The 15,101-nt window shown below is 39.0% G+C and overlaps 1 protein-coding gene across 15 annotated transcripts in view; it reads left to right on the forward strand.

Annotated features, from left to right (window-relative positions):
• RNF111 (ring finger protein 111) overlaps positions 1-15,101 on the forward strand; it is a 112,193-nt gene that overhangs the window by 71,291 nt on the left and 25,801 nt on the right. For all 15 annotated transcript variants that reach the window (XM_005559664.5, XM_005559667.5, XM_065547985.2 and 12 more), the window contains exons 5-6: positions 2,352-2,546; positions 11,027-11,346. In XM_005559664.5, the coding sequence (XP_005559721.1) occupies positions 2,352-2,546; positions 11,027-11,346 (515 nt within the window). The remainder of the gene's footprint in view (positions 1-2,351; positions 2,547-11,026; positions 11,347-15,101) is intronic.

A 15,101-nucleotide genomic window follows, 5' to 3' on the forward strand; every position in this document is an offset into this window, starting at 1 on the left:
CAAGTTTTTAATTGATATAATATCCTACGCTTGTAAATTTACATAAAATTCTTTGTGGTTATTGTTTCAATACTTGCTAGCTATTTTCTCAGGAAAAAATATTTTTATGAATTGTAGTTTGAGGTTAGCTCAAACTAGTTTAGTTTGATTTGTAATATGATTGTCTTTAACTTGCCATGAAAAAGTAGAAGCAGCACTTTTTAAATATAAACACAAAAGCAGTATAACTGAATTTTAAATGACTAATACTGGCTATTTGAAATGTCTGATTTTACTTTTAAAAGTTATGTTATCCTTCAATATTATTGATATCTTTTTGTGCTGCTCATTTTTTGTATTGTATTTTGGCTTACAGCTGTACCCAAGTAACTGAGGAAACAAAACCAGAGTTGGAATACAGACGTTAGGAAAAGTGGTGGGATTTATGAATATATGAATGAATACATATGCGAATTTGCCCGCATATTAAGAATCATCTTGAGGTATTATTAGTTATATCTTAGGAAATGGTCAATCATAATTTCCCAAAAGGAAAACGATAAGCCATATATGAGTTTGTTAGGTTTGGGAGTTAGCTATAAATTGGGCAAAGAATATATCAGGTAGGTCGAAAGAGTTGGAGGCCATATGCAATCAGCTCTTCTATGGGCTATTTGCAGTTTTGGTGGTCTTAACTTTCAGAGTATCAGTACTCAGTTGTTTATGAAGAGATAAACAACTGTTTGCCTTTCATTCAACAGTCTCTTTGTTTTTGTTTTGAAACACCATAAATTATCTGTAAGACAGTGGTTAATGTAATAGGGATTAATTAATGATGAGAGTTAATTAAATATAGGGTGACTATTTTGGAAACTTTCTGTTTGTGTTCCAATGTGACACCTGCTAGCCGGTAAGTAGGAGAAGGTGATAGAGTAGCCTTTTCCACATTACAGTAAGTTCAACCAGAATTTACACTTTGCTGGGTTAAAAGTATTCCAGTGATCAGTAGATGCTCCCTTTCCCCCACTAGTTTTTCTCAGTGGAAGGCTTCTCTCTTATTAAAAATAAATCCAAAACTAAGTACATCAGACCAGTGGTTCTCAAATAGGGGCAGTTTTCTCCGCCAAGTGATATTTGGCAATGTCTGCAGACATTTTTGGTTTTCACAGTTAGGGGAGGATGCTACTGACATCTGATGGATAGAGACCATGGTTGTCGCTAAACATTGTACAGTTCACAGTGCACATCTCCTCGCCAACGAACAAAATATTGTCTAGCCCAAAATGTTAGTATTGCCAAGGTTGAGAAACACTAGTTAAACTATTTACAAATAAACAGAAGTTCTTTTCCCCCTTTTTTATGTACAAGCAATTTGCATATACATTTGGACACACCCTCATTCAAAGTGTCCCATATAGACTCACAGTTACTATTTGTGCCTAAGGAATTAGCTTACCATACCGTATTGTATAGAAAGTCAACCCTCTCATTCCATAGCACATTAAGAGACTGCCTTATTTTCAGGTTTAATTGTTGTGACTATGCTTTGGATGGATTTATTCCCATTGTTCTCAATTTTAAGCAACCATTTTAAACTTAGTTCTTTGAAACTTACTTGTAAGTTGAAGTCTACCTGAAATTTCTTTTACTTTCTGATGGAAAAATGTTAGTTTTTATTAGAAAGCACTGGTGAATATTAATATTTACAAAATTTTCTTTGGAAAACATATAAAAGGCATGGAAAGAAGATTAAAACAGGTATTAGAAATCATAGCTAATGTTAAGTGATTGCTGTCTGTAAAGCATCATACAAAGTATGTGATCTCAGTTCATCCTAATGACAGTTCTATTAAGAAATTCTGATACTTTCCCAGTTCTACAGATGAGGAAATGGAGAATGGTTAAGTAACTTATTTATATTCATACTATCAGTGGTGAAATCAGTATTGCTATCCAGGCAGTCTTACCCTAGAATCCATATTGTGCCAGACACATTATGGTTTGTAACACTATTCCGACAGCTTGTGATCATGTGTATGTGCATAGCAAGGAACTTTTACTTTCCTTTTACTCTTCTTTGTTATAGATCAGACAACTTATTTAGAAGCTACCAGAAAAACTATTAAATTACCTAAATTATTGAAATATGCATATCAGTGTTGAATTTTTAAAAATGTAGCCATATTTTGTTAACATGTCAGTTTGATATTGCAGTTTAGCTTTATGAAAGCTTTCTTTACCGTATGTTATTAGAGAGCTTGTATTTTTAAAGTTTTGTTATTTAATAATTATAAACACATTAGCTTAGATTAAAATATAACCCTTTATCTAATTTGTTTTGAAATGCTAAGTTGACGTTTTGTATTTTGTAGAACCTACTGTAGTACCAACCACTTCTGCAAGAATGGAATCACAAGCTACTAGCGCTTCCATTAACAATTCAAATCCATCTACCTCTGAGCAGGCCTCTGATACTGCTTCAGCTGTCACCAGTAGCCAACCTTCCACAGTGTCAGAGACTTCAGCTACTCTTACAAGCAATAGTACCACTGGCACTTCTATAGGAGGTATGTAAAAAAAGTGGGGGAGGGGAGACTTTTTGTCATTACTTTTGTTAGGGAAAATATTATTGTTTTTAAGTCTAAGATTTTAGCTGTGTTAATAAGCGGGTATTCTTATGTTATAGTAAACTTCGTATGTTATCAAGGTAGTCTTTACTATAATTAGGCTGATTTCATATTTGAGTTTGTATGCTATATGTGACCAGAGTATTATACCTCAAATAAGAGAGCTTGGGGACAAGTAAGTGGCTGACACCAAAAGCATGAGCAACAAAACCAAAAGTAGATAAGTTGAACTTCATCAAAATTTAAAACTTTCGTGCATTAAAGGACGCTATCAAGATAGTGAAAGACAGCCTACAGAATGGGGGAAAGAAAAATATTGCAAATCCTATATCTGATAAGCACTTTAGAAACCAGAATCTACAAAGCACTCTTAAAACAGCCCAACAGGCTGGGTGTGGTGGCTCATGCTTGTAATTCCAGTATTTGGGAGGTTGAGGCAGGAGGATCACTTGAGGACAGGAGTTCGAGACCAGCCTGGCCAACATGGTGAAACCCTATCTCTATTTATATTTAAAAAATAAAAAAGTAAAAACAAACAAAAAGCCCCAACCTAACAGAAAGACAACCCAATTTTAAAATGAGGCAGGATTTGAATAGATATTTCTGAAGAAGTTATACAAATGACCGAGAAGCACAAGGTGCTCAACATCACTAATCGTTAGGGAAATGCAAATGAAAACCCCAATGAGATACCACTTTGCACCCCACTAGTGTGTCTATAATTACAACACAAACAAAAATACAAAATCACCAGTCTTGGCAAGGACGCAGAGAAATTGGAACCCTTGTGAATTGCTGGTAGGAATGCAAAATGGTGCAACTGCTGAGGAAAACACTTTGATGGTTCCTCAGAAAGTTAGATGGAGTTACCGTTGGATGCACTAAGTCCACTCCTTAGGTATCTTCCCAAAATAATTGAGAATGAGCAAGGGAGTTTTTAAAATTTTGATGATGTCCATTTTCTGGGGTTTTTTGGTTACTGTTGGTTCTTTTGGTGTCATATCTAAGAAACCATTGCCTAATCCAGGGTTACAAATATTTATTCCGGAGTTTTCTTTACAGTTTTAGCTGTTATCTCAAGATAGTTCTTATGTTTCAATTAGCAATGATATCTCTGGCTCTCTCTCGTATCATTTGTTTAACTGAGACTGAAACTAGCTTTGTTTCATTTTTGGATAATGGTACAGAGATAGGAACTTGCTAACTGCTTACCACTAGGGACACTGTAGACCCTGTAGCTTGTGGATTGACTAAATCACCATTAATAATGAAACCATCTTATATTTTCTATCACTTTTTGCTTTTAATAGTGTCTCATTTAATTCTTTTAATATTCATGTAATTTACATCTAACAGATTAGAAAACTACGTGTGGCTGGATCAGGAAGTACTCTCTCCTCTGGAAAACTGAGGGCAGAACTAAGAAACATTCTCAAAGAGATTTCCCAGGAGTATCTTTTTTGTTTTTCTGGCCCAGGCTGGTCTTGAAGTTCAGGCTCAGGTGATCCTCCTCCCTCAGCCTCCCAAGTAGCTAGGACTACAGGTGTGAACCTCCGTGCCCAGTAGGGGTGTCTTTTAAGTACGTTCTCTGAAAAAATGTAGGCAGAAATGAAATGGACTTTTATTTCATTTGTTGAGTACATACTCTTCACTTAGCTTGTTACTTGGGTATCTTATATGATATTGTATATATTTTAACTCTTAAAAAAAAAAAATCCTTGACGTCGTGAGACTCCCACCTGTAATCCCAGCTCTTTGGGAGGCCAGGGCAGGCGGATCACTTGAGCCCAGGAGTTTGAGACCAGCCTACACAACATGGTGAAACCTTGTCTCCTTTGAAAAAAAGAAAACAAAAGCAAACAAACAAACAAAAAAAGAAAATTGCAGAAATTAGCGAGGCGTGGTGACACACACCTGTAGTCCCAGCTACTCAGAGACTGAGTCAGGAGTATATCATGTGATCCTGAGAAGTCGAGGCTGCAGTGATCCTCGATGGCACCACTGCACTCCAGCCCGGCTGACAGAGCAAGACCCTGTTTCAAAAAGTAAAAAAGTTATTGATGTTGGCATTTCTCTTACCATTTCAGACATGAAGAAACCTAAGAAGTTAAGTACCTTGACAAAACTGTAATAATCTTTGAGGCAGGGATTTGACTTCTCATTGACGCCTGTCTCCTGTTATAGCTTTATGTAGCATTATTCTTTTTTTTTTTTTTCTGTGAGACAGGGTCTGACTCTGTTGCCCAGGCCCGTGTGCAGTGGTGCAATCTTGGCTTACTGCAGTCTCCGCCTCCCAGGCTCAAGTGATCCTCCCGACTAGCTGGAGGACCACAGGCATGCACCACCACGCCCGGCTAATTTTTGTAATTTTGTAGAGATGGGAGGTTTTGCCATGTTGCCATGTTGCCCACACTGGCCTCAGTCTCCTGGGCTCGAACAATCCACCTGCCTCAGCCTCCAGAAGTGCTGGGATTACAGGTGTGAGCTACCACACTTGGTCTATCTGTAGCATTATTCTTACATACATTTTATGTGATACAGTCCCAACTTTATTTCAGAATAGTCCGAAAACTTTTATATGTAAATCCTCGTTCATTTACAAATCAGATTTAATTTCTGAGCATCTTGGCTACAGTCCTAAATGGGCCTCTCTTAAGGTCCATTTCCTTCCAGGACACTATGGAACATTAGTTCAACTATTTTCTCCACCACCTGTTCTTATCTTGTACCTCTTTGAATATTTCCAACCCTCACATTCAAGCCATCTAGCTTCACACTTATCCAAGTTCCTCCATAAATTTATGGTTTCTAATCCTGGGCTTTCTATAGGAAATCTTGATCAGATATCTTGATCAGTTCCCTTTCCTTCCACTAAGTGCCTATTTCAAAACACTCTCCTTTTCCTCAAGGTTTTCATTCCCCAGGGGAAATTTTAAAAAATGAATAAATGGAAGTTCTTAAGCATGAACTCCTGCAACTTCCAACGCCTTCATATAAACTTTTGTGGCTCTCTACCTGACCTCCTCTACTAATTCCCAGTCTCCTAACTCCTTCCTGTCCCTTCCAGTTCCTTTATCTGTGCTCTACCTCTTGTCCTTTCCTTTGTCCTTAACCTTGCTTCAACAGTTATCTTCCCTGTGTCTTCATCATCTTCTCTGGTTTCATTTCCTTAGTACATGCGCATGTACACTTGTGTTATGTCTATGTACATTTAAGTGTATTTTTGTCACACTAAACTCTTTCCTCTAATGGGCTTCTGACTCCTTTCATAATGAATAAACATGATCTTATAAAATCTGACAATAGTCTCCTTTTCATAATTCGTTTTCTTCCCAGGACTGTGTTCTCATCCTTCTCACTAGCCCATTTCATTACTGTAAGTGTTGTCACCTATCACTAGTATGCTGATGACTCTCTCTTCTGTGTTTTTTGACCACTGTATTTGTTTTAAACGTCTTTTTTTTTTTTTTTTTTTTTTTCGAGACAGGGTCTTGCTTTGTCACGTAGGCTGGAGTACAGGCTCACTGCAGCCTCCACTTTCCAGTCTCAAGTGATCCTCCTGCATCAGCCCCACAAGTAGCCACACAAGTAGACTACACTTCACCACACCTGGTCAATTTATGTATTTTTTGTAGAGATAGAGTTTTGCCATGTTGCCCAGGCTGGTCTTGAACTCCTGGACTCAAGCAATTCACTTGCCTCAGCTTTCCAAAGTGCTGGGATTACAAGCGTGAGCCACCATGCCTGGCCATTTTAGACTTTCATATCCAGTTGCTTCTTGGACATCTGTCCTGGACCATTCTGCAGTCAGTTCAAACTCAGTGTGCCACAAACAGCTCATTATCTGCCTGACCTCTCCATGTGGTCCTTGTGTTATGCATACATGATATCCTATATATTCATTTGTTTAACACATATTTATTGATTGCACACTATATGTCAAGCACTGTTCTAGGTAGTGGGAACAAAACAGATAAATTTTTGTTCTAACAGAGCTTACACTCTAGTGGATAACAATAGCTAACATTTGTTGAGCCTATAATGTTGGCCGGTGGATTTACCTATAATAACTGAGTTTTGCAGTAACCAATGAGGGAGATTTTATTACTCTTCTCATTCTACAGGTGAAATAACATATCCAAGATTATATGATAGTGGAGCAAGAATTCAAACCTAGGCAATCTGGCGTGGCACCTCTCCTTTTCGCCTTTATGCCAAGATTTCTCAACCTTGGCACTATTATTGACTTTGGGCCAGATAGTTCTTACAGTGGGAGGTGGGGAAGGACTGTGCGTTACAGGATATTTAGCAGCATCCTTGGTTTCTAGCCTCTAAATTCCAGTAACATCACCTCCCCTCCGATTGTGACAACCAAAAATGTCTCCAGGCATTGCCAGATATTGGGGGCAGCATTGCTTTATGCTGTGCTAGAACCCAGTGCTTCTGTTCTAATATTGGTTGATTTGTATCCTGAATTGTCTCCATGCTTGATGATGAGCTCCTTAAGGGCCAAAGAGCAAGTGTTTCTCTTCTTGGCACTTAGCTACATGATTGCATGCTGCTTTTCCCTTGTGAATTTAACTTAAATATAGAAAGCGCTTATTGAGCCACCTACATTGTGCAAGCATGTTTCTGGTTGCTAAAGATAAAAACAGCAAAGGCAGACCTTACTGTAAGTTATGTTAAACGCCAGGACTTTTCATTTTCACCGTTGTATTATCCAGTGCCTTTTGTAGATCTTTTTGTTTGTTTGCTTGTTTGTTTGTTTTTTGAGACGGAGTCTCGCTGTGTCACCCAGGCTGGAGGGCAGTGGCGCCATCTCGGCTCACTGCAAACTCTGCCTCCCGGGTTCACACCATTCTCCTGCCTCAGCCTCCCGAGTGGCTGGGATTACAGGCGCCCGCCACCATGCCCGACTAATTTTTGTATTTTTAGTAGAGATGGGGTTTCACCGTGTTAGCCAGGATGGTCTCAATCTCCTGAAGTCGTGATCCGCCCGTCTCCGCCTCACCAAGTGGTGGGATTACAGACATGAGCCACCAAGTCCGGCCCCTTTTATAGATCTTTTACCACGACTTTATTGTGTGTAAGACTGTTGAATGAATGATTAAAGTCATGCCTGCATCTCGGTAATCCTGCTAGAGTTGCTGAAGGCACTCCTAGGAGGCACTTTAACTAAATTATTGTCACTGGGCTGTGGAGTTAATTTCCCTGATGCAGGTTCATGATTGTCTCATTTTTAGTGGGCCCTCTATGGGTTTATTATAATAGAAAAGGAAGTGTTTTATTTACTGAATCGTATGTCTTTGTATTTTACCTCTAATTTATGGCAATTTTATTTGGGTAGTAACTCTTGAATGAGAGGCTAATTGGTTGTTTTTCGGATGCAAGCCTATTTGAGAAACAAAGAGGTTCTGGACTATAGGAAAATAGACTATTTAATTGGAAGCCAAATCTGTTGCCTAGGAAGTAAAGCTAAAAGGTCAGTCTTTTTTTTGAAGCCATACTGTTAATGATTTTACACCTTAAGTATGTGTTCAGCCTTAAATACATTATAGTCATTGTGCTTCCTCTTCTCTCAATCTGATTTTTATATTCAAAATGCTCAAAGGTAAAAGATGACAAGCTATTTCTGAACAGATGTGTGTCATATCCATCACTTTAGTGATGGTTATAAACTCATACCCTGACTTTTTGAGTCACATGTAATCCTCAGGTAACTTGGTTTGTAAAATTACAGTGTCAGAGTTGGAAGGAACCATGAAGGTAATTTAGTGTATCCCAGTGAGTGAGCTTAGTGTCTCAAAGGTTTTCAACCTTTTTTCCTGATGTAATACACAATAAATGATATTGACTTGTATAACACTTTTACATAGGGACTAAGATAAAACCCTGAAAATGCTGTAGCAAGTAAAGCTACTGTAATAATGAATAATTGCTATACATATTGTAATTTATAGGAAACAGTTACTTAATGTTGGGTTCAGCATAGCCCTAAGACACTGTTGATCACGGTCAGTTCCTGATAGGCCAGTTTTAACACTGTCCAGGTTATTCAACACATTTGGAATACAAGTGAATGAAAGTAACATAATTATAGAACTGACTTTGGAACTGCTATTATTTGTTTTAAAAAGTAGATAATTTGTTGTCTTTGTTATTATTACAAATTACAATATTTAACATAATTCTCAGGGCAATTAGAGGTTAGTGACAGTTTGTATTTTTCTTCCGTCCAAGTTCACAGACCCGTGAATTCGAGTTCCCAGGTTAAGAACCTTTACAAAAGGGTTGGGAGATTAGCCCCCATAGGCCAGACTAGGAACTTGGAAAAAACGAATATACAGAAACTTAGATTAGAGCTACTGGGTAACAGAGGTTAGAGCACAGACTTTGAAGAGATGAGAATCAGGAAAGGCAGGATAGGACATGTAAGAGAGGGCAGAATCAGGAGAATTTTAGGGAAATTTGCTGGAATCTTATCAAGCAGTCTGAAGCACCCCCCTACCCGGGTTCATTTATGTGAGCCCATAATTCCCTTTATTGTTTAAGCTGTTTTGGTTGGATTTTTATTTTATTTGTAAATAAGCAGAAGATTCCTAATTGATATATTGGCCCAGAAGAGATTAGCTAGGTACTTTGAGCCACATAGGAGCAAGGTATCCCTACTCTTGGGTACTCCAAAATCAAGGCTAGGACAGTAATGTTCCAGAATTCTAAAGATTCTGAGGACATGCCTCAGAATCAGAGTGGAGGTTTAAGAGTGGCAGCAGGGCAAGGATTTGGCTTTAGGCTCTTCACTCTTATAATTTAATCAGAGGCTTCAGTTTTTTAAAATCTCTTTTATATAGTTTCCATATAATATTTAGTTTGAGGAAAAGTTTCTGGGTTTTAAATGAGTTTGAAACACTGGCACAGACTTTCAGGGGATACTTTTGCAGTTCTTCTGTCATAGAAGAACATACCTTCAAAATAACTGGGCATGTGGCAGAGAGCATAATCAGGACTCGTGTTTTATATCAAGACGTGTATCTTCGAACAACCGTGCAAGGCAATTTTATTACCACATTTTATAGATGAAAAGGAGATTAAATAACTTTTCTAAGGTCACATTGCTAAAGAAAGGTCCCAGATGAGAACCCAGATTCATTTGACTCCATGCTTCTTTCCCCATGATGTGACACTAAGTCACTAGATTATTATAAAGCACATTTTATTTTCCAAGTATTAGAGTCTGGTCATTTCTTATATTCTATTGTATAGCATCAAAAGGAAGGAAAAAGGATTCTGGTCCAGACATGGTGGCTTACGCCTGTAATCTAAGCACTTTGGGATGCCACGGTGGGCGGATCATCTGAGCTCATGAAGGAGCTTGAGGCCAGCCTGGGCAATGTGGCAAAATCTCATCTCTACAAAAAAATACAAAAATTAGCTGGGCATGGTGCTGTGTGGCTATGGCCCCAGCTACTTAGGAGGCTGAGGCAGGAGAACCTGTTGAGCCTGGGAGGTGGAGGTTGCAGTGAGCCAAGATCGAGCCACTGTACTCCAGCCTGGGTGACAGAGTGAGACCCAGTCTTTTAAAAAAAAAAAAAAAAAAAAAAGGTTGGCGGATAGAGAGACTCAGCCAGGTACACTCAGACTTGGGTGGCTGTGTCTTAAGAAGGTGAGATTTTAAGAAGTACATGGCTGTCTGCATTATTTAGGAATGATTTATGATGTTAGGGGTTCATGGAGCTCAGGGAAAGAGCATTTGCTTTGTAGCATATAGTGGAAGGACTCGTGGTATTTTTAAACTTTTAAAATGCAATTTTACTTGTAAGAAATCATTTGTTATGCCCTAGGAAAACATGATCTATTGTCATACTTACACATCACAGTAAATATGAACCTCCTGAAAAATTTAGAGTTTCAGAAAAATCCCAATGAAGACCACTGCCTAAAATCATATGATGTATATGTTAAGAATGTGGCACTATTGGCTGGGTGTGGTGGCTCATGCCTGTAATCCCAGCACTTTGGGAGGCCAAGGCGGGTGGATCACCTGAGGTTGGGAGTTCAAGACCAGCCTGACCAACATGGAGAAACCCCATGTGTACTAAAAATACAAAATTAGCCAGACCTGGAGGCGTATGCCTATAATTCCAGCTAGTCAGGAGGCTGAGGGAGGAGAATCGCTTGAACCCAGGCGGAGGTTTTGCTGAGCCGAGATGGCACCATTGCACACCAACCTGGGCAACAAGAGCGAGACTCCATCTCAAAAAAAAAAAAAAAAGAATGTGGCACTATCACATTATTTACGGAGATTTGAATTTACTAAACATTTCTTTAAACATTTATTAATTATTTATACCCCATACTTATTTTTTTACACAGTGATATTTCATGATTTGATTATTCTGTGCATTTTTTTCTGTTTCAAGATGACTCAAGGAGAACTACATCTAGTGCTGTAACGGAAACTGGCCCTCCTGCAATGCCAAGGTTACCTTCCTGCTGTCCCCAGCACTCACCATGTGGAGGGTCGTCACAGAACCACCATGCATTAGGACATCCTCATACAAGTTGCTTTCAGCAGCATGGTCACCATTTTCAACATCATCACCACCACCACCATACTCCCCACCCAGCTGTCCCAGTTTCTCCCTCCTTTAGTGATCCTGCTTGCCCTGTGGAAAGACCTCCACAAGTACAAGCACCTTGTGGAGCAAATAGTAGTTCTGGTACCAGCTATCATGAACAGGTATGTGGAATTTGAGTCAGTCTTTCTTTCCTGCCTCCCTTGTCTCTCCCTCTTGCATCCAATTTCTCTTTCTCTCTCCTTCTCGCTTTTCTCTCTCTCCCTCTTCCCTCGTTCCTGTCTCTCTTCCCTCCCTGCATTTCTCTCCCTGCTTTCTTCCCTCCCTCCCTCCGTTCCTCTTTTTTTTTTTAACTCCTTCTCGTTCTTCCTCTGTTTCCTTTCTCTCTTTCCCTCCTTCCTTCCCTCTCTTTCTCTCCTTCCTTCCCTCTCTTGCCTTTCCTCTTCCCCTTCATTCCCTCCCTTTCCTTTCTTATTTCCCTTCCCCTTCTTCCTGTTTTAGATGACTGGAAAACCCAGCATGAGGTAGTAATTACTTGAGTTAAAACCAACCCACCTTTCTTTTTTAGTTGTGGTGGCTTCAGGAGGAGAAAAAGCCCCTAGGGATAGATTTTATACACTGAATTAGTCACATTCTTACATTCAAAAATGGCCTAATTTTGTGGTCTGTGATTTCTTTTTAATTAAGTCTCTGGGATTTTCAGATGGACTGAATTATTACAACTAATTGAACGGACCAGGGATGTAGGTAATCAAAACTGATACATAATCTAAAAATCACTATTTTTTTTTTATTCTGGAATGGTTTTTGATGTTTTTAGTTAAATACAGTTGAATCTGATCTTTGGGATCTTATTTTAAACAAATTGTTGAAACTCTAGTGTTAGGCTAATTCATGAAGAATTGGAAAATTCTCCCAGTTTTTCCCCTTTTACCTCCTACTCTAGAGTTCACTATAACCTTCACTCATCTAGAAATAAACAGCCTTCTCACATGCAGACCTGTAGCATGTTTTCTCAGGAGCAGATGAGGTTTTCAGTTTATGGAGAATCAAAATGTCAGCAAAAAATTATAATTAAATTAGTTGGTATTATTAGTGAGTTCGCAAAATGTCAAATAATATTAAGTTAGTATTGGCGATCACATGGAGTAAAAGAAGTCAGATGTTCCATGCTCCTTTAACTTTTGTTATGTCACTTCCATGTACGATTGTAATACAAGTGTGGGTGTTGCAAATTGGGAGGCTGAGGAAGGAGAATCGCTTGAACCCGGGAGATGGAGGTTGCAGTGAGCCAAGATCACACCATTGCACTCCAGCCTGGGCGACAGAGTGAGATGCCATCTCAAAAAAAAAAAACACAAATAACAAAACAAAACAAAAAATGTAATTTCAGAGAAAAGTTGTAATTTTGACATATAATATTCCAGGAAAAAAGTGCTGCAAAAAAAGTCAAAGAGGCCGGCATGGTGGCTCACGCCTGTAATCCCAGCACTTTGGGAGGCCAAGGCAAGTGGATCACCTGAGGTCAGGAGTTCAAGACCAGCCTGGCCAACATGGTGAAACCCCGTTTCTACTAAAAATACAAAAATTAACTGGGTGTGGTGGTGTGTACCTGTAGTACTAGCTACTTGGAAGGCTGAGGCAGGAGAATCACTTTAACCTTAGAGGTAGAGGTTGCAGTGAGCCAAGATCACGCCACTGCACTCCAGCCTGGGCAACAGAGCAAGACTGCGAAGTTGTTGTTTTTTGTTTTATTTTTGTTTTTTTGAAACGGAATCTCACTCTTCTTGCCTAGGATTACAGGCATTAAGCCACCGTGCCCGGCCAAGCTACTGCTTTTCTATGTCGCCTGACCTTTCCTAAAGTACTTGCCTCATCTTTTAAAATTTTGATGGTATGTCTTCTGGGTCTGACGGATTAAAAATAATTAATAAGGGCTGGGCGCGGTGGCTCATGCCTGTAATCCCAGCACTCTGGGAGGCCAAAGTGGGTGGATCATGAGATCAGGAGTTCGAGAGCAGTCTGACCAACTTGGTGAAACCCCATGTCTACTAAAAATACAAAAATTAGCTGGACGTGGTGGCACATGCCTGTAATCCCAGGTATTCGGGAGGCTGAGGCAGGAGAATCGCTTGAACCTGGGAGGTGGAGGTTGCAGTGAGCTGAGATCACACCGTTGCACTCCAGCCTGGGCGACAGACCAAGACTCCGTCTCAAAAAAAAAAAAAAAAAAAAAAAAAAAAAGGATAGGTATTCTCTTTAAAAATATAGCTGCTATTATCAAGAGGAAGTTTGAATTGAGTAGAAAATATAATTAAGGAGATTTTAGATGTTACTTCGATTTTGGTAACCTTTCTGGGTATTAACGGATGGTCCAGATCTGTCCTATCTCTTGGGAATGAGGGAGCATCAAGAAAAATTTTCCAGTGGATTGAAGGAAAGGATCTGCTTGAAAGTATAACTTTCTTTTGCTATATTTGGTTACAAAATGCTTCATAAGTATTGTAGGAAAATGGTGAAGAGGTGGGTCTACCAGCTTTTCCTACATTAAAGAGCTGCCAAAAGTCTCATTTGCAGAATATTTTGTTATTAATAAAATAATACAGCTAGTTTGAGACATCAATTATGTATACAATGTTTTATTTCAGCTTGAGTTAATTATAGGTAGGATCTCTTTTACAGTTCTGTTTGGTGTAAAATAAATATAACCCATTTACCCATCTATAAGTATTAGTAGAAGTATTTGGACTGCAAACAAAACTTGAGAAGAATCAGCAGGATCCCAGGCATTCGGTGGTGATAATGGGTTTGAAGGTAAAGAGAGTGAGATTTTTGAAGACAACAGACTCATATCAATGTTTGTAGGACTTTAAAATTAATCACATGCTCATAAAATAACCTCATATAGTCTTCACTTTAGACCTATTTGGGCACAGCAGAAAGTAGAGGAGCAGAAGAAGCAAACAAAACCTGAGATTTGTGATTTTGTAGATATCTTATGATTGAGTGCCAGATTGTGCATAGTCAAAGAAAAATTAGACCTACAGACCAAGAAGATGCAGTAGTCATGTAGATAATTCTCACTGCTTTCTTTGATATGATATGGCTTTCATCCCTACCCACCCCTGCCACACACCCCTCCACTCCCCAACCTCACCCCACCGCACCCCACGTCCTGCTTTTTGTTTTGTTTTGTTTTTTGTTTTTAAGAGAGGGTCTTGCCTTGTGTCTCAGGCTGTCCTAAAATTCCTGGGCTCGAGTAATCCTCCTGCCCCAGACTTCCAATTAGCCAGGACTACAGGCATGTACCACCGTGCCTAGTAGTTTATTAGTGTGATGCGTCATTTATAATCTACGTAAGCCAATTATTATGTCCTATCACTATACTCATCTTGCTTACCCTTGATTGTCTTTTGAGAATAAGAGTTGAATGAACTGTTGGACTTGTGAAGAAGAGGGTTCTCATTACTGTTTTTTCCCCTTTATTCTTTAATGTTAACCCTCAGTTTCTTCTAGGAATTACTTTACTCTGGGAATGTTCTTAATCACTGACTGGAGATGAAGATAAGATGAAATGTGGTCACTTTCATAAGATGTTGATATTCTAGTCCACATCTAATTTTAATTTTAGTCTAAATAGTAGGGAAAGGATTGGAACCATAAACCTAAATTCACTCTTAAAACATTATTCTTAAACCTTATTTACCTGAATTGAAGACATACATTGCATTTGCTAATTCAACAGAAGGAGAACAGATATATGCTTGATTGTAGATAAATAATACAAACAAAAGGAGCTCCTCCTTTTCTCTTTCCCAGCTTCTGTATCATCACTTCCCTTTCCTTTCAGCACCCAGAGTTCCTTCTGTTTCTATTATTCCCCCTGAGCCTAGAGCTCACTGAAACTAAAAAGACTACT

Source organism: Macaca fascicularis, chromosome 7, assembly GCF_037993035.2.
Source record: "Macaca fascicularis isolate 582-1 chromosome 7, T2T-MFA8v1.1".
NCBI classification, from domain to species: Eukaryota; Metazoa; Chordata; class Mammalia; order Primates; family Cercopithecidae; genus Macaca; species Macaca fascicularis.